Source organism: Helicoverpa zea, chromosome 19 (genome assembly GCF_022581195.2).
Source record: "Helicoverpa zea isolate HzStark_Cry1AcR chromosome 19, ilHelZeax1.1, whole genome shotgun sequence".
NCBI lineage: Eukaryota > Metazoa > Arthropoda > Insecta > Lepidoptera > Noctuidae > Helicoverpa > Helicoverpa zea.
The window spans coordinates 2,860,357-2,881,700 of record NC_061470.1 but is presented as its reverse complement, the minus strand read 5'-3'; the positions used below and the strand labels follow the sequence as shown (position 1 = coordinate 2,881,700).

General features: G+C 37.2%; 1 protein-coding gene across 1 annotated transcript; it reads left to right on the top strand.

The window, feature by feature from the left end:
* Nucleotides 1–403: 403 nt before the first annotated feature.
* Nucleotides 404–20,854, top strand: LOC124639339 (apyrase-like). Its single transcript, XM_047176649.1, has 11 exons — nt 404–643; nt 6,688–6,910; nt 8,048–8,245; nt 8,684–8,814; nt 10,510–10,660; nt 17,665–17,791; nt 18,249–18,406; nt 19,132–19,213; nt 19,553–19,711; nt 20,165–20,310; nt 20,679–20,854. The coding sequence occupies exons 1-11, from the start codon at nt 528–530 to the stop codon at nt 20,802–20,804; spliced, it is 1,617 nt and encodes a 538-aa protein (XP_047032605.1). The 5' UTR covers nt 404–527; the 3' UTR covers nt 20,805–20,854.
* The last annotated feature ends 490 nt before the right edge of the window (nt 20,855–21,344 follow it).

The window sequence follows — 21,344 nt, the reverse complement described above, 5'->3', positions numbered from 1 at the left end:
CAGTTTTGCGTCATAATATACCTACTTAAAATTATTCTAAACATGATCTAATTCGGTTTCACTTCCTATAATATTTAAATAAAAAATATGAAAATATATGTATTTTTTAAAGTATTTGTAATAATAACAATGTTGACAGTAACTCGACCCATTTTATTTATTAGTATTTATAACAAAATACACTGTTAAAATCAAACAATAAATGTAAATGTAAAAATTAAATTCAATGACAAAATGACCAACTTTTCCCGCGTTGTTGCAAAACTCAGTAACATACAACTTTGAACCTTGTATCTATAAAAATACGGTCGAAAACATTGGCGTGTATTTAAAACTAGCTATGTTTTACAGATAAAATCGAGTAGTGGACATAAAGTAGATTGTCCGTGCAGTCATATTCAAACTTCGAATAGCGAATGTCGTTTCAAAAATAGAACATTACATTTAAAAATAAAGTCGAATAACACTTTTTTAGTAATGTTTTTATAATTTTTTTTTTTTAGTTATTTTTTGTTTTGTTTTTTATAATGTTTTCTGTGTGTTATAATTTATTATGTGTGTGTTTGTTGACTGTTAGTGCAAATGTTTTGCGCGGGAATTTATATCAATTGGATATAGTGCATTACAATGATTTTCATGACAGGTATTTATTTTATTTTTTATATGAATTGTTTGGTTACATATGTATTTTCAGCCACCGTGGTTAATTTATATTTTTTCCTTCTTTTAACATTTAACACAAGGAAAACAATATTTTTTTATTTGTTTTGCACAAGACAGATTGTAGATGTTTTCACACAACATTTTATAACACGTGTAAAAACCACTACGGGTACGAGAAAAATACTAAATTAAATATATACGTTGATATGTTTTACAAATCATAACACAATACTTCTTGAAGTGAAAGATGTGTTAACCTAAAGTAAGAGTAAAATATAGTGAAAGTTAAAAAAATCATTTCAGTCACTACGTTACGTTCTAAAAATAAAATTATGTCTCGTTTTTTTCGTACGTTTGTATGACGTCTGAGTGTATGTGTATGAGTATTTGTATCGTACGAGAGTGATAGTCACATGTTTTACAAGAAGAGCTCGTGGTTATGTCAAAACCGTGATTGATTATAAGGTTAAGCAACGCTTGGCGCGGTAGGTCCGTGGATGGGTCACGACGAGTTTTTCCGTGTTTCGGAAGGCTCGACAAATTGGTCCCGACTGTCATTTGAATTTCTTTGAAATTTTTAGTAGTCGTTAGTAAGAAATCAGAAATTCTGACAACCAGTCTTACCAAAGGGTATTGGGTGGTACCCGGGTAACTGGGTCGATGAGGTCGGTTTTAATTTGGACGAGGATCGTAACCAGCTCTACCTTCATACGCTTTCTTTTGAGCCCACCATTTTATACAAACGTGTTCACCAATCAATTAAGACTAATCCTTGACAAATAGACTGGTTAGTTCTAGTAACTGATGACGTCTACGTTGCTTGACCTACAAGAAGGCGCCTGATCTACCTTCCTTATGGCATCTCCGCTATTTTTCCTTCCTCCGTGGTACATAATAATGTGATAGTCACATGTTTTACAGGAATGCCGAGTAGGTAAGGGTTTGTCTAAATGGTGTATGTAGTTGGAGCAAGTTACATGCGCAAGTGACAAGAGCACGCGGGTGGGTATTTTGCTTTGGTACATGCGCGAGTCGCTGGATCCGCAAGTTTTTTAAATGCATGTAACCTGGGCTTGTAATTCAACATGCGCAAGCTACTTGCACCGTGTAGATACACCCTTAGGTTGGTATGGCCATGACTGGAGTCTCGTTCTTGAGCTCATTCCTAGGTAAGGTCGCGCGATAATCACGTGAATTGGGCCAGTTATTCCGTGAAATAAAACATTTGAGAAAATACTTTTTGAATTTAGAAAAACAAATGGAGAAATTTATTGAAGTATTTTTTTTTATTTTACTGGTCAGTATTTTGATTTATAGTTTTATTTTATTAATAAGCAAAAACATTAATAAAAATATAATATTTTGATGCAATATTGAGTCGATTCAAATTTTTTGCTTATAATTGTACTGAAATTATTATCCATCATTGATGCGATGGTAATATCATATTCAAAACAATAAATAGTAGTATTTAATTGTTTACTCCGGGTTTTATCTATAACTATTTAAGTTACACAGAACGTCACGTACCTAATATTTTTTCCAACACCTGTTTTGTTGAACAATGCCACATTCAACTGATAATCAATTGTATTGGAACCATAATTTATTTATTATGGGTCTTTGGCGGAACATTATCACTCCAATAGATATGTGCCTACAAGGTTATGCAGTATATGTTGAATCTGTATACTAAAACTAAAAAAAGACCTACTAATATTTCTTCTAAAACCTTCTAAGTCATCCTCGTTGTCGGAGTGACAAATACTACGCTGAAAACCGCATCAAAAGCGGTTCAGCAAAACGTTATATATGTCTTATACCTACCTACATACATACCTTCTTTTTTAAGTTGCAAAAAACACATTTTCAACTCACTCTCGTGACTCTTAAATTCAAAATTCTTTGACTTTGACCTATAATGTACCTTCCCGCCGTTAAAGAAACTATCCAATCAGTTCAGTAGTTTTTCAGTTCAGCCTTTAAGTTGATACAGAAACAAACATAAACATAATTATTTGTAATTAGTATAAGATATAATTATATGTATATGTCATCAATCACACGCGCTGTGATATTACTATATAATATGATTCTAAGATTAATACACATAATTACAGTAATTGCAACGGAAATTATGAATTATCCATGATTATTGGATTTCTCGTAATTACAAATTAAGGAAGTTTACGGGAAAATGAGCAATTATAAAGGAACGATTAAATGATTAATAATAGTCTGTATTGTTCTGTTTATCTAAATTGAAGGGGATAATTAGTAATTACTCTAATTTGTGATCAATCATTTTCTGATTTAATTCCATAAAATATACCTACTGTCTTTTTAATCTTTCACGATTTTTTGTGTTATTCAGAGTGTGTCGCACCTAATCACATTAAATGAAATACGTTAATATGTCGCAGGGATATGATAAAAACGGGGATTTGATTAAATCACGGAGGATGTTAAAATAACAACACGATTTTATCTTTTCTCTAAACAAATCTAGTGAATTGAACAAATCCCTAAATTGGTTCAGTGACATGAAAAAAATAATTTTGTTTTGATATTTTAAAGGTTTCTTTGGTAAGATATAGATACCTACATCATTATGATAATCAGGTGTGTGTAATACAAGGAAATATTGATATAAAAATCACCATTGCTCGGAACAATTTTTTTTGAAAGAATAAACATAAATTAAAAAAAAAAAACATTTTAGTTGCGTATGATATGCCTATTTGTAATAATCACTTAAAACATGTACTTGATTTGTGGCATCGTGAATTACATAAAGGAATTTCTTACAGGCAAAAGACAAGAACTGACATGTTTTTTTTGTCATTTCACTGAACCAATTTAGGGATTTGTTCAATTCACTAGATTTGTTTAGGGAAAAGATAAAATCGTGTTGTTATTTTAACATCCTCCGTGATTTGATCAAATCCCTTAGGGAATTGATCAAATCCCTTAGGGAATTGATCAAATCCCTTAGGGAATTGATAAAACCCCCGTTTTTATCATATCCCTGCGACAAATATACTGGTTAATATACATATGTCGATTAGCACAAAGAAAAAAAATGCATAAAAAAAAAACAAATAAAGTAAATAGAATAAAAATGTGCCAGAATTAGAACACCATATAAGAGTCAGTCATTACAAATAACGGAAATTCTCCCTTGAAAACTAACAGCTGTCAACTTTTCAAAACATTCGATACTCCTAATTACTTTATCTCTGCTTTACACATGATGTTGTAAATTATGAAAACGAAAAATGACTCCTGTGGCTAAACCATTGAATGGATTAAGGTTAATTTTTTTACAATTCGCCATAGAATAACGTAAACTATATGTGATAGGATTTAATGTCATTAAGTAGGTACTACACACCAGATACATTTATTAGTTTCATTTTAATGCAACATTTTGAGATACCTTAGTAGTGTTTAATAGAAAAGGTTCCGTAAACCAAATTAAAATTGACCCTGTCTTTTAACTAGTACCTAAGGCTACATCGACTTATTAAGTCTGCAATGCAGGAAAAATATTAATCGACTTTGACAACAAACGAAGTGCAGTATTTAATGCAATTAGCTGTTTTCATAATTTGTTGTTTATCTATCAGATAGATAAACAATGCAGATGATTATGAATGTAGAAAGATTCTATCTGCTGCGGGATTGTTCGAATAGTAACCGCGGCCCTGATACACAAAGGACTTAAGAAGGAACATAATGGGTTTTAGTCAGTATGAGTCTGACACTCCCTCACGCTGCACCCACAGTGGAAGGACATCTGATGGTCTCCCAAAAAAATAATTTAAGCGAAGTCTTAGTGATAGTTTCCCGTTTTTGCCTTTGAGAAATATACTCTAAAAATAGATTCCATACTAGATATTTAATTTTTTTTGCTAAAAAACTAGTTTTACTATGATGACATTTAGAAGCTTTAGACAGTTAATATCATGTTATAGGTCTGACCTCTCAAAGTTGAAAGTTGAAGGTAAACTTAATAGAATTTGTTTGATTAATAAATAATTGAACTCCAAAAAAAAAAAACATGAAATCGAAAAAATGGAAATCAGCTTATCTATTTAGAATCATACCATTTGATTAGGCTCTTATCTAAATGTAAGCATTCCGGTCGTGTCGGATTACCGCCCCATCGGGCTATGAGAGTGAAGGAATAGGGAGTGCACCTGTGTCTGCGCAAATGCTTGTGCACTATAATCTTATGTCCTGCGCAGTTGGCTGATCTCTTTACATGAGAACAGCCGAACAGCCGCCGTAGCCGATAATCGGCTAGGAGGACATGATTCAGTTTAAAAATAAAAACAGTTCTAAATCAATCTAAGGGCGATAGTATCAAATTAAATAAGGTCAGTAGTCGCTTTGTTTAATATGCATTTGTGTAAAAAGTCCTATCGAGATTATGATCTTTATGTTAAATGCCAATTAGAGTATAGTAAGTATAACTAGTTTTTGTGTCATTCAACTTCTAAAAATAATATATGCTAGGTACCTAAATATTATTTTGTTTTATCGTATCTAAAACTGGATATTTTTCAATTGACATTTTTATCTCTAGAAGAGCACGTATGCGTCTCATGAACGAGACGCATACGTGCTCTTCTTCTTTATTGTTAAGCCCAGACTCCCCTAAAACGAATTTACATAACGAAAAGAATGATGAAATTCTCCCAGACTCCACCAAAAGAAGAGAAGAATTTCAATAACCAATATGGAATTATACAATTCTAAATCGTTTAAATCGTAACCTGCCCTGCTCTGTTTTGTTTTGTTTTGAAAGGAATTCGCAAACCCATATTTTATAATACTAAGTATTTTTTAAACTATGTTTTCAAGTACCTACTATAAACATCTAAAACTGTTGATACATCGGAATGGTAATAATGTCTGGTTTACCGTAAAAAGTATAACAAAATTGTATTCACAAACAATGGTGGGAACCACAACATTACGAAGGTCGATCGTTCGTCACTGCGCTAGAGCATCCGTTGTGTACATTCGTAAGCCAAGATTTGTTGAAAGAAATACATTACAATTTAGTCTACAAATACAAATATATTTAGTCCTACATACGTCTTCTCATATAAGGAAAAATTGAGCGTTAATCACGGTTGCTTGACTTGGAATTGAATCCACATATTTGCATCAGAGAGGACCAGTGCAAGGGACAAGAAATTCTATTTTATACACATTTATCTGATTTTGGAAATTTTATAATTATTACAAGCAGCTCGTATGATGACATTTAGTGTAAGTTATTGCACCATATGACTACAATATAAAATTGCTCTAATCTAAGAAATCCAAAAGAAGTAGCTTAAGTATTTTTTCACAGCAGGGTCTCATTGTTGATTGCAGTAACTATTTCTTAATAATCGCATTTACCAAAGAAACAGGTGTTGGTATCTTGTTGTCAAATCGGCGATTGGACCACATGTTTTGGTTTGGTTATTGTTTCAGCTACATGGGGCAACCCACCAATAAATAACGAAAAATATGTTTGGTCATATTGATTTCTAAAACTTTGGCGAATATAAGACATTTAAATAAAACTACTCTTTCGGATTTTATCGCAGTTATATTAATATTATTTAATGCAGACGTTTCTGATCCTTTGCACCATCTATGGTCAAGGGCAGACTAGTAAGTAGTACCTACCTAGTTTAGTTTTATTTAACGGCCGGTTCACACATGTCTCCGTTTTACTGTTCCGTTTTATCGTGTACGTTTTTTTTTCGTCGATGGCGTATGTAGTTGTATGAGTGACTTCACACATGGCACAGTATTCTGTATACAACTACATACGCCATCGACGAAAAAAAAACGTACACGATAAAACGGGACAGTAAAACGGAGACATGTGTGAACCGGCCGTAAAGTGTAATATTCGCGTAAGTGTTAGTAATCAATATTTATGTATCTAATCCCTCCAAACCAATATTCCTAGTTTAATCTGCACATCGTAATATCACCAAAATCTTCCATTTCCAGATTCGAAGAGACCTCAGTAGCCTACCCAATATGCAAATCCAACGATACCTCCTGTCTCGGTGGTTTCGCGCGCCTTTACCAGGAGATCCATACATTGCTGGATGAGAGACCAGGTGCCCTACTCCTGAATGCCGGAGACACATTCCAGGGGACCTATTGGTATACTCTGCTGAAGTGGAATGTCACCCAGACGTTTATTAATATGCTGCCTAATGATGCTCATGTAAGTTTTTGAAGGTTTTTTAGATAATTATTATGACAGTTGTGTATGGTTGGGTTCGATTCCCGGATTATGTCATTAATTTCATGACAATTGGCTGTTCAATTGATGGAGTATCTATCAAGATACATACTTATTATTATCTGTTCTATCAATAAAATGAAACGATTTTTAACCGACTTCAAAAAGAGAGAATGTTCTCAGATTGACCTGTCCCTATGTATGTTTGTGCGAAATTATCTCAATTATATCACGAATCACATCAAAATCGTTTTAGCCAAACTAAAACGATTTTGATGAAGTAGGCATAGAATTTGTCAAATTTGGAGAAGGGTTTAGTTAGATGTGTTCTTGAAGTTGATTTAATATTTTTGTAAAAAAGTTTTATGCATCAATTTTTTTTTAGTTTTAAAGAGCTTCTATGAAAAAATAATCTGGTTCCCTAAAAATAACTTATTTTCTTCTCACTCTACGTAGATTTATTTTCCCTGATACCATATTTACCCTTGCATAACAGCACATATTCATGTCGGTAATAGTTTCACTAACAATTTTGAAACTAACAAAGGCTGTGTTTCGGGGTAATTAGAACTTAAATTTTGCGCTGCTCCGAAATTAATTTCAAGTGTGGCATACATACCTTCCCTTTAGCAAAACTGTAACAGCCCTCACACATTGCAGACAAAACTGTTGGTGAGTAGTTGACCTAATGGTTATTTGACAGTTATTGTATAAGAATCCAATGAAACTTTTTGGGGTGGTTTGACACTACCCGGATATCTCATCGTCTCTCAAAATGTGTGCCTGATTGTAACTCTTCAAGGTCCTAACATGCCCCAACTATGTCCCAACCCTTTTGTAAAGTTAAAAATAGATTTATTTCTTTGCATACAATGTAGGCAATTTCAGGTTTAAATTAATTAGATGTAACAATATAAATTTCTCATTTGACCCGTGTACATTCTGCCAAATTAAATTAATTTGTCATTAAACAAATCGAAAACAGAGCAGTAGCATTTTTTCACAAAAAAACAGTGCACATCATTTTAAAGCCACCATTATTATGTCCCGCACACATTTCTATCACCAAGCAGACTTTGAGTGTTAATAGAGAACTATAAATCTTGTTCTATTCCACAGGCTCTTGGAAACCACGAGTTCGATGATGGAATACCAGGCTTAGTGCCCTACTTAAAGGATCTGAAGGGACCAGTCCTCGCAGCCAACCTCCTGAGCAGCAAGGATTCGCAAATGAACGGCCTGTACCAGCCCTCGGTGGTGGTGGAGAAGAAGGGCAGGAAGATTGGGATTATCGGCCTTATTACTAAGTCTACAGAGGTGAGATTTGATTGAACAGGTTTATTGTAAAATGTTCAAAAATAGCTACGCGTTTTTTTATTCGCCTATCATCGTCATTATTATTATCCTGTTCTACTTCTACAGCAATATGATTAATTAATTAATTAAACTCATAATCTGCTTGGCCTTATCCTAACTATGTTGGGATTGGCTTTCAGTCTAATCGGATGCAACAGAGTACATACTGTGTTTTATATAGACTTTATCTGATCTCCTCAACTCAATTACCACATTGACCCGAAACTTCTTCGTAGCAATTCTGCTAGTCAGACTTTGTCCGGGCTACCCGTAACGACTGCCAAAGATGGTCAAACAATCAGGATGGATGGGAGCAAAAATTTATCGTGCCCTCCGAAACAGTGTACTTAAGAGTCCTTTTCTTATGCAAAATATGTTGAAGACTTTATTTTTTTCCAGCGTTTATCGAATTCGGAAGGAGTGACATTCTTGGAACCTATTCCTATAGTAAAAAAGGAAGCGAAGATATTAACAGATCAAGGAGTTGATATTATCATAGTACTGTCTCACTGTGGAATTATTGAGGATTTGTAAGTATTCATTTTGTTGCTTGTAGGTACTTTAGTATCACACTGCAGACTTTTAGTCGGCCGATAGTTTGCTTGGGCGCATAAATCAGTATCAAGATGAATCATGGAAATCTGCATATAAAACATAGCTTTTGCCCGCGACTTCGTTCGCATGGAATAGTGACTTCCGGCATATTTTTGGTTTGACCAATAGATGGCGCTATATGTCCGGAATACATTTTATTTTTTATTTTTTATTTTTTATTTTTTTTTGAAATAAAAACTATCCTATGTCCTTTCTCAAGTTCCAAACTATGTCTGTACCAAATTTCACACAAATCGGTTCAGTAGTTTAGGCGTGAAGAAAAGACAGACAGACAGACAGAGTTACTTTCACATTTATAATATTAGTTAGGATTGATTACTCATATATTCTAATATAGGTACTCTTAAGGCTATGAAACTCTCGAACCGATTTGAAAAAACTAAATTTTACTGTTGGCAAGATTATCTCCGGGTGAAATCCCTACTAATATTATAAATGCGAAAGTAATCTCTGTCTGTCTGTCTGTCTGTCTGTTACGCTTTCACGTCTAAACCACTGAACTGATTTTAATAAAATTTTATACAGAGATAGAGCTGACCTTGAGAAAGAACGTAGGTTAGTTTTTATCCCGGACTTTTGAATAATTCTCTTGGAAACGCGATATAGCCGAACTCTACGCGGGCGAAGCCGCGGGTGGAAGCTATATAGTAGGTTATATTTCGGGTATGGGAAAAAGTTCCACCGGGACGCAGATGCAACCACGAGAAAACAGCCAATTCTATTATAAAAGTATAAGAAATCGGGTAAAACCACTCACAGAACCAAGTAACACAATAAATCTAATCTCTCATAATACCAACGTCATATGCCATTATTCACAAGGTATAGATAGGAGAAATATTTTATCAGTTCACCCCGTCTTATGCACTTGGCCTGACAACTTTATTGGGAATATAGTGGATGGCCACCGTCTTTGCATTTAAATTGGTTATAAGACGATAAACTTAGTGTTCGTTAAATCCTGATGTATAGTTCGTTTTAAAAAGGTTTTATATAAATATTTTGAGGGATACTAGGTGTTCACCAAGTTCCGCCTGTGTCTTGAGAGAACTACTTCTGGTTCTAGGATAAAAAGTAGCTTCGATATTATTCTGATGTGTCAGCTATGTTGCTGCCAAGTTTCTTCGAAATTCGTTTAGTAGTTTTTGCGTGAAGGAGGGACAAATAATCCATCCGCCCATCTGTATAAACATACAAACTTCCTCTTATTTAGACTTATAATATTAATAGGATATTAATGAAAAATATATCACTGCCAAGTTTTGTCAAAATTCGTTTAGCTATCAAACTCACAAACATTCGTTTTTATAATACATACAAGTGTGGTTTAGTTTAGTGGGATGAAAAACCACTGACGAATATGGATTATCCGTCACGTGTTTTTTATTAGACGTACTTACATACATAAAGAAGTAGGTATAGTATACAGTTCAAACAAGTTTGCAAAGCAGGGTGTTACATAAAAATCATATTCTTGCATGTTTTGCCCACAAGGGCGTACAAAAGTAAAAAAAAATAATGCTTAAATTTCTAAAAAAAATTAGGTACAAAAAATTAAAGTAAATTAAACTTTAGTGTACATGTAACTAGATTAATACTTTTATTTTCAGACAAATAGCTAAGGAAGTAGGAGAGAACATAGATATAATAGTAGGGGGTCACTCACATAGTTTGTTGTGGAATGGCGAAGCGCCGTCCAAGGAACCAGTGACGGGACCCTATCCTATCGTTGTTGAGAGTAAAGCGAAGCCGGGGCATAAGGTTAGTATTGTTTTATATAATTTAACTAGTAGACACTGTTATCGAGTGCTTTGTTAATGAACGTATGTGGCAAATATGGTGATATAGTCGTTAAATTGCATTGTCGTGCACGGGGTCTCGGATTCCATACCCAGAGGTGGCCGAAAACGGTTTGTGGGTTTTAGAAACTTTCACGAAGTAGTCCGGAGTCTGAAAAATTTTTGGTGTTACACCCTTGCATCGAAAAGCACCGCGAGAATGAAGGAATAGCGAGTGGACCTTTGCCTGCGCAAATCCTCGTGCACTGTATTAATGTCTCCAAGATCTATAGACAACTTTTTTTACTTTTTTTACTTGACAAATTATCATACAACCATTAACTTCGTAATGGCTGATTTACTTTAGGAATACAAATGACGATAATTCTGACACGGGTTAAATTAATTTTAAACAAAGACTTAAAAATACCGAGGTTATAAGTCAGCTGAAGTACAAATGTGTAAAATGAAACCTGTCCAAATTATATTAGTTGTTTCTTATATTAGTGCAAACAAACATAGGTACAAATCAAATCTTCGCTTTGTAATACATGTTTCTTTGTATTAGTATATATTAGAGTACTATAGGCGAGATTCAAGAATTTTTAGTAATTCTTATTCTTCATTCTTTATTGCGCACATAAATACATTTGACACACTGAAAACAGAGAGATAATGTACAATGGCGAGCTTAACCCATTAAATAAATAAATTATATAGAGTAATATAAATTTTATTCAAATTTTTTTGTCAAAAATTAATTTAATGCACGCACGATATAAAAAATAACAGACAATAATTTGCCTGAACACCATAATATTTTTTTCGTAAAAGAAGATAAAAATGTAAGTATCTCAATTCTCTCATATGTGTTAGGTAAAAATAAACTTATTCTTCCTAGCAGTAATCGCCTTACGAAGTCAGCTGAAAACCTTCATTTAGTTAGAGGTCAACAAAGAATTAAATTGAATAGCGTGATGCTACTGTACAATACAATTAAGTTACAGAAGGTCTAATTCTGAATTAGGGTTTTTTATGCGGACTATTATCAATTAATTATACCTATTGCATTTTGAACACTGCAGCTTATAAATTGTATTCTAGAGGTATATCTAAAAACAAATGAAATTTAAGAAATACGTTATTTATTGGTTTGTCTTATCGTAACGCCCGTTGAGATCATTGGTTGATCATCATTTTTGCTAAATACTTAATTATATTTTTTTGCTATAAACTACTCAAACAAATAAATCTTTTCATTATTGGGGTCATGTTGTCATCATCAGCCTATCGCAGTCCACTGCTGGACATAGGCCTCTCCAAGTGCACGCCACTGAGATCGATTTTCGGCTTCTCGCATCCAGCTCCTGCCAGCCGCCTTGCGCAAGTCATCACTCCACCGTGCCTGAGGACGTCCTACACTACGTTTGCCGAGGCGTGGTCTCCACTCCAGAACTCGTTTACCCCAACGGTTATCGGTTCTTCGGCTAATATGGCCAGCCCACTGCCACTTCAGCTTGCTGATTCGGTGGGCTATGTCGATGACCTTGGTTCTCTGACGGATTACCTCATTTCTGATGCGATCCCTCAGAGAAATGCCGAGCATAGCCCTTTCCATAGCCCGCTGAGCGACTTTAAACTTGTGAACCAGCCGCACCGACAGTGTCCACGTTTCGGCTCCGTAAGTCATGACAGGTAGGACGCACTGATTGAAGACTTTTGTCTTTAGGCACTGTGGGATCGACGATGTTAGGACTCGACGTAGCTTCCCAAATGCAGCCCAACCCAACTGAATTCTCCTATTCACCTCGTCCTCAAAGTTGTTTCTACCTAACTGCAATGTCTGCCCGAGGTAAACATATTTCCGAACAACTTCGAGAACGGCGCCGTGTATCGCTATCGGTTCCGGTAGAACATGTTCATTGAACATGACCTTGGTTTTGTCCAAGTTCATCCGTAGGCCGATGCGTAGAGAAGATTCAGCCAGGTCGTTCAGCATCTGTTGTAGGTCCTGCAGCGTTTCCGCCATGATGACGATATCGTCGGCAAATCGCAAGTGAGAGATGTGTTCGCCATTGATGTTGATGCCGCGTCCTTTCCAGTTCAGCGTCTTGAACATATCCTCCATTGCATTAGTGAACAATTTCGGGGAAATAACATCCCCTTGTCTCACTCCTCGATGCAACGGTATGGGCCTTGTTTGCTGATTCTGTACTTGGACGGACATTGTAGCGGCTTCGTAGAGACATCTCATCACTTGGATGTATCGCCAATCTACTTGACAACGCTGCAGGGACTCCAGAACAGACCAGATTTCAACCGAGTCAAAGGCCTTCTCATAGTCCACAAATGCTAGACACAGGGGCTGATTATACTCTTCGGTCTTCTGTATAATCTGCCGCACTGTGTGGATGTGGTCTATGGTGCCGTATCCGCTCCGAAACCCAGCCTGCTCCGGTGGTTGGAATTCGTCGAGTCTTCGCGCAAGTCGGTTCGTGATCACTCTTGAGAACAGCTTATAGACGTGGCTTAGGAGGGAAATGGGTCGATAGTTCTTCAACTGGGTTTTGTCTCCCTTTTTGAAGAACAGGACGACAACACTCCTACTCCACGCCTCTGGAGTTCTCCCTTCAAACAGGACGGCATTAAAAAGCTTCTGGAGCTCCCCCAGTACGGGCTTTCCTCCTGCTTTTAGTAGCTCTGTTGTAATGCCATCCTCGCCAGGGGCTTTTCCATTTTTGAGCTGTCTCAGAGCGATCTCGATTTCGCCACTGCTGACTTCTGGCAGGTCTTCGGTGAAATGGCGTGTTAATGTGGCTCTAGAATCCTCATTTCCGGGATCAGGTCGGGATGCATGCGATGCGTATAACCGGCCATAGAAATTTTCCACTTCCGAAAGGACTGCCGGCACCGAAGAAACGACTTCTCCGCTTGCTGTGGTCAGCTTCGTCAAGTGGCTTCTTCCAAGAGATTGTACGAACACCTTTGACCCCCGATTCAGCTCAATTGCTCTTTCAATGGCAAGAGTATTGGAGCACCGGAGGTCGCGTCGTACGTGCTTGTTGATCTCTTGGTTTAGAGCTCGCTTAGCTGACGAAGTGACAGGCGGGTTTTCACGTCGTTTCTTCATAAGTCCTAATGTCTCTTCCGAAAGCTTTGATTTCCTGCCCTTACGCTGCATGTTACAGAATCTCGAACCTTCCTCCCTGAGGATCCGAACCACATATTCGTGGTTCTGGTTAACGTCTGTTGTGGTTTCCACGGCGGCAAATCGGTTCTCCAAATGTGACTGGAACGTTTCAGATCCTGTCATGGTTTGGAGCAGTGTTGGTCGGAGCCTGGCCTTCATCAGACGGAAACGTTCGGCCTTGAAGTTGATATTCAGAGAGCCTCGGACAAGTCGGTGATCGCTCCCGGTATTAAACCTATTGATCACGGAGACGTCTCTGAATATGTGCTTCTTGTTCGTCATGATGAAGTCAATCTCATTTTTAGTCATAGTGTCGGGGCTTTGCCACGTCCACTTCCTTTGGGGCCGCTTTTTGAAAAAGGAGTTCATCAAAAAGAGCCCCTCGCGTTCGAGGAAGTTGACGAGCATTTGCCCCCTATGATTCCTGCTTCCAAATCCATGGGATCCTACTGCCGATTCGCCGCAAATCTGTACTCCCACTTTAGCGTTAAAGTCCCCCATGACAACGGTGTAATGGGTCTTTGTAGTGAAGTGGAGGGCCCTTGATATATCATCAAACATATCCTCCACTTCATCGTCTGAATGTGTCGAGGTCGGTGCGTACACTTGCACTACCTTGAGGCTATACCTATCGGTGAGCTTTATGATAAGGTACGCTACCCTGTTCGACACACTAGACACCTCCACAACGTTATCAGCTAGGGACTTATTAACCAGAAACCCAACGCCACCTTGGGATTGTTGGTCTCCCTCTCGGAAGTACATTAGGTGACCTGATTCGAGGGTTATGGTGTCCTCCCCCTCTCTTCGAACTTCACATAACCCTAATATGTGCCACCTAATCTTCCCAAGTTCCACTTCGAGTTGCGCCAGATGCGAGTCAAGCCGTAGCGTGCGGCCGTTGTACGTCGCAAGAGTCAGTTTAGTTTGGTGGCCTCCCGTAACCCGGAGATTCTTCGCACCCCCTGTCCCACCGTAACCACGGTCGCCACCGTGACCGGGAATAGCGGGACTGCCGGGAACTAGGGGCCGTGGCTTTTTTGTGCTGCTCATGAAGGTATTTAGCCTACTGCTATCACGCTGGCCAGACGGGTTGATAGAGGGTTTTTTTCCGAGTTTTCCTTCTCTCACACTGGTGTTCGGTGCATTCTTTACTCCATTAGTCGACTTCTACGACACCCACTGGAAGAAGGGGTAGCGACATACGTATTCTTAAGCCGTCGCTACACGGCTACCGTCGCTACACGGCTAGTCATGTTGTATGCTTAGAATAATACGGGTGTGAGTTTCAATACAAATGTTAAAAAAACTTTTTTACAAAAAAATTAAACCGACTTCCAAAAACACTAAAAAGCAAAAAAAAAATAATAATTTTAGGTGCATCGGCCTAGAAGTCGGTGTCTAATGGATGTTACTAAGTTAATTTTGCCACCGACTTCTAGGCCGATGCAACTAAAATTATTTTTTTTTTTTGCTTTTTAGTGTTTTTGGAAGTCGGTTTAATTTTTTTGTAAAAAAGTTTTTTATTTACAGCTTTTTAGTGATACGTATAGTTGTCACTATCCATATAAGTGGAAAGTTCTTATCAATACAAAGAATATAAGCCCAAATACGAGGTATTTTGCGCTAAGTCGTGTCAGAAGTATAGAAGGTATAGTTTTGTCAGATTTGGATGCCAACAAGTTACTTAATCGACCACACGACGGCAGGGCGTTGGCAGAAATAACGAGGTTAAGAAATCTTCCTTCCAATACTTAAACGTCGGTAAACATTTCCATTTAGAATATCCTTAAACTGTTTTTCGTCTTCACTGTCGAATCTGCAATATTACCCATCTCAGCTTAAAGTGTACATCAATACGAATAAAATACGCCCAAACACTATGTAGCTGCTATCGACCATTAAGGAGTTCCCTAAACTGTACTGCACCTGCATCACTGACCTTGCTGTGGCAGTCATAACCCATCTCAGCTTAAAGTTCTTGTCACCACGAATAAAATAAACCCAAACATTATGTAGCTGCTATCAACCATTAAGGAGTTCCCTAAACTGTACTGCACCTGCATCACTGACCTTGCTGTGGTAGTCATAACCCATCTCAGCTTAAAGTTCTTGTCACCACGAATAAAATAAACCCAAACATTATGTAGCTGCTATCGACCATTAAGGAGTTCCCTAAACTGTACTGCATCTGCATCTCGGACCTTGCAGTGGCAGTCATAACTCATTTCGGTGTAAAGATCTTGTCAACACTAATAAAATAAGCCCAAACACGAGGTAGTTAAGATGTGCCGTTTAGGAGTTCCCTCGATCCTCTGTCGTCTCCATCATCAGATCTGCCCTAAACCTCCATAGTATTGTAGTCTCATCAGATAAACACATAAATATAAAGTTTGTACCCCATGCTCGCCTACAATTTTCAAGAGATGCCCTCGATTTCTCAGGGTTTCCACCATCAGATCCTGATCTGATGACAATGGGACCAAATGACAAGCATACCCTTTCAAATAAAAAAAGAATTTTTGAAATCGGTCCAAGCGTCTTTGAGAAATCGAGTAACAAACATAAAAAAAAAAACAAAAAAAATACAGCCGAATTGAGAACCTCCTCCTTTTTTTGAAGTCGGTTGAAAATAGTTCATTTCTTTACAAGATTTCCAATTCAGAAATTCGCGATTGCCAAAAAAAATAAATAATAGTAGGTATATTTTGTAAGCGATTTTTTCCATAGAAATTTTTTGTCATGCATATTTCCAATGCTGTATTTCTATTTTTCCTGTCCTTTGGTGAGTGTTCGTTCAATCATGAAAACCGTTTTTTAGGTCATACACCTCGGCTTAAACCGTCTTGGGCAAAAACTGACGCTTAACGTTTTTCATTCGCCACAAGTTATAAGTTGATTTGTTTCTTAGAATCCTTACGTCATTTTAAAATAATATTTAACTCATAAATAACCTTAGGTAACTTAAAATTAATTAGGTATGTCTTGGAAAAAACCTTACGGTTTAATTGGATGTATTTATACACAACAAAAACAAAAAAGTTTCATTAAGCATTTATGAATATGATTAATTACGATGATAATTATTTTTCCACTCAAAGTCGGTCAATTGTTTTTATCCGTGCTGAATCCCTGCAAATCATATTATCATTTATTAGTATTTAAAGGAATTACTTTTAAAAACTCAAATAATAGTTTCAAATAACATTTTTGACCTAAAATGTATGCAATATAGGTGCCCGTTAATTAGAAAACACTGATAACTAATTGGGGCAGACTAATTAAACGGTATTAATATAGAATTTAAAGTTAATTATTGCCTAATCACGTTATATAATCTATAACGGAGTTGCTATTAATTTTCTATCAGTAAACTATTAATTTAGCTATTCGGGTATTTTAATTATAATTTACTAGTATAATGAGGCTGACGAGTTTGTTTTGGTGAACGCGTCAAGAAACTTTCACAAAGAAGCCCAGAGTCTGGATATTGGTGATTCATACACCCGTGCATCGGAGAGTACGTAAATGTCGGTTCTGTGCCTGATCTCTCTCCGGTCGTGTCGAATTGCCGTCCCATCGGGCTATGAGAGTGAAGGAATAGTGAGTGCACCTGTATCTGCGCAAATGGTGGTGCACTAGTTATGTCCTGCGCAGCTGGCTGATCTCTGAACTATTTATATTCTGCGCAAATGGCTGATCTCCTTGTAGAGAACAGATGTGACCGATAATCGGCCTGGATGCCATTATTATAAGCTGAGTTCTTTTTGTACTTTCAATTCTTTTCTCCTTTACAGGTATTAGTAATAACAGCGTCTGCGTACACCAAATACCTCGGGAATATGACTGCGTATTTTGATTCGGAAGGAGATTTGCAATCATTTGAGGGATCTCCTGTTTTCCTGAACAGGTCTATTCCTGAAGGTATGTCTAACCAATCTCAGCAGTTTTCGATGGGAGTAAATTAACGCCCTAAAATATTCTTAGCCCAAGGTCACGTACAAAAATCACTGCACTATTTTTCTTGTTCAATTTCCAAACTAATCTGTTGTTTTTGGAGAAACTAATTTATAAGTATATGTTGTCCATGGAAATGGACCTTAGTAGGTACTGATAAAAATGAGAGCACAGAGAAAATTAACAACTTCTTAATTGGAAAATACAATTATGATATTTATTTTAATAACTCATGTCAATCTTATAATATACATAATTATAAAAAGCACATAATAATTTATCTCCGGCCTTGTCGTCCCATCGGGCCATGAGATCGAAAGAGCTGGCCGATCTCCGGATAAATGAGACCAGCTACCGTGGCCGACAATCTGTATGGCCAAGTGTCCATTTAGGTTGATTAATAGTATTTTTTCTTATTTTTCAGATCCAAAAATCAAGGCTCTTCTAGCACCATACACGGAGAAGCTACACAGGATAGTGAACGAAGTAGTGGGGTATTCGGACGACGACTTCGATATGGATGTATGTGCATCACAGGAGTGTGCTCTTGGTAATTTCGTCACTGAGGCGTTTTTGAATTCTGTGAGTATTTCATTTATTCCAAATACTTCAGATAACTTAAAAAATAAAAAGAATGCATTTTCGAAGTATTCGTTCTAAGACGACGATGAGAATTATTGTCATCATCATCAGCCTATAGCAGTCCACTGCTGGACATAGGCCTCTCCAAGTGCACGCCACTGAGAGCGATTTTCGGCTGCTCGCATCCAGCTCCTGCCAGCCGTCTTGCGCAAGTCATCACTCCGAATTATTGTACTTCTACTCTAATATAATAAAGAGGAAATTGTTTGTTTGTTTGTTTTTACGCTGAAGGCTTCGAAAGTAACTACTGAACCAATTAAAAAAAATATTTTGTTGTTCGTGAGCTGCATTCTCTCCGAGTAACGTAGTCTTCATATCCTCCTACGGTTCCTACGGGACGGGAGTGAAACCGGGGGAAAACAGCTAGTATTTGCTAAATGTTGTATTAAATAGTTTTTTAATCATGCACATTAAGCATTAATCCTTCTCCGTGTGAGAGGAGGCCTGTGCCTAGCAGTGGGACGATAAAAAAAAAGGCTGTAACATATTAATCATGCACAATATCCAAGATGGCCACTGCCACAATTATAATATACCTTCAGAAATTGGGTTGAGCCATCCAACAAATTAAAATGGACCAACCAGTCTCAAACTCAGAATATTTATTATGTCTATGTGTTTTTTTATTTCGTATATTAGTCTTATGTATTTTTTATATTTTTCAGTCAAGTGAGCTGTACCCTACGGAGCTGCCTTCCATCTCTTTTTTCCTTAGATCAATGATCCGCAGTTCTTTGCTAAAAGGAGGTGTGTAAGTACAAGTTTGTATTAAACTTGGTTTCTTTTTCACCATCACGTCCTTTCAGTTAAGTCCATCGTCAAAATCTATCCAGTGTCCAAGTCGGAGATTACACTTTCAAAAGATAGAACGACTCATACAAAAAAAGGTTTGTTTAGCACTACTCAACTTTTGCTTTTGCCCATACAAGTGCTATCGAATCAAAAGAAAGCAAATCAACAGAGATAGTTTATTGAAATCTGCCTTAAGAAACAGCGAAATTTTGAAATTCCTGAAAGTCTCTAAGTAGGACAATATACCTACCTATTTATCACCAGTGCCACTAACAATTGCTTTTCTATTTCCAGATATCACAAAAGGTTCCATAATAAATATGTCGCCGTTCACAAATAATCTGGTGACGTTTGTGATCAAAGGGAAACATATTATAGAAGCCTTGGAGAAGTCTGTACTTCATCCTTGGACGACCCACCCTTATGCTGGTTCTTCTACACCACATTTTACTGGTCAGTATTTCATGTATTTCTTTCCAAGGGGTACATGAGAATTAGGTCACCCAGGTAAATGGGTTGAAGAGGTCAGATAAGCAATGTAAAACACTGGTAGACAGTTGCCGATCCCATCAAACTTGGAAAAAGACTTGTCAGATGATGATATTCATATATTTATTTCTTTGAAAGCCTTAGTTTAGAAACTAGAAGTCTACCTACGACCTCCATAAGAAAAGGCCCAGGCAGTAAATTATACATCTTTGTCAGTTATTCCATAGATTTTCTGACTTCTCCCTACCCAGATAAGTAGCCAGTTTGTCTGATGGTATCTAAGGGTATCGTATTACCCAGAGAACTCAGTTGAGGAAGTTAAAAGACTGATACTCAGCAACCTGGACTGCCTACCCCAAAACAGCTGACAAAGAGATTTGTAAGACCCTACATCATCCTTTTCACATATGTTTCAAGGTATCCACGCAAAGATCAACACAACGTCAGCTAAAGTGCTGGAGATACATTTGAAGGTGGGCGATGAGTTGAAACCATTTGACGTGGATGCAGACTATCAGGTGTCAACCTTGGATTTCCTCACGAGAGGAGCGAGTGGTTTTACGGTAAGATTATAATCTTTCCTATATTGGTAGTATAGTAGGTATGTTATCATAACCTACTGGCATCCAAGGCAAGGATTTCGGGCACGGTCGCTGTTCTGCCCTAAGAAGATCAGCCAGCTGCGCAGGACGTATTATAGTGCACAAGCATTTGCGCAGACACAAGTGCACTTTGCATTCCGTCACTCTCATAGACCGATGGGACGGCGACTGGAGAGAGATCAGGCGCAGGACCGACATTAACGTGCTCTTCGATGCACGGGTGTATCAATCACCAACTTCCAGGCTCCGAGCTGCTTTGTGAAAGTTTCTTAAAACTCAAATATCAATTGCAATAAATCCTTCTGTAATAAAACTGTTTTCTTTTTCAGATGTTCAAAGAGCATGGCCGCGACCATAAAGTACTGGGTCTAGATTCTGAAGCTATTGAAAGATACGTCAGAAAAGCGTCGCCAATCAAAGCTCATTTAGACAATAGGCTAGAGCTAATTAGTTGATAAGAACAAAAGAAGTACCTTTTAGGAAATAAAGTTTTTTTTTCTATGAAGACTTTTGTATTCTTTGTTATTCCAAAAATCAGTCCGGCTAACCTTTGTCTACATATTTTGTGACAAGGCAAACTGATTATTACCATTAGACTAGGTTCCGTTATTTTAACTTAGATTTTTTTAGGTTATTAGTAACTATCTAGAAGTCTTGAGTCCTACAAAAAGAGTGCTTCTTTTTATCTTAGGTATGCACTAAAACAGTGGGTCCGAGAACATTGCAAGCAAATCAAAACGATAAGTCCAGCGCTTTTACACTAGTGGATTTTCCGAATGAAAAAGCTCGGACGACCGGGTAAACAATTGACAACTACTAATTTTTACCGCTCAGAATATCTCGCGCGTATATACTCCATTCGCTCAATCCTTCTCCGTGTGAGAGGAGGCCTGTGCCCAACAGTAGGACGATAAAAAGGCTGTAACTATATGCTCCATTTTGCTACATGCTACAAAAATCCACCGGAGTGAAACTAATGTTAGACACTTTTAATC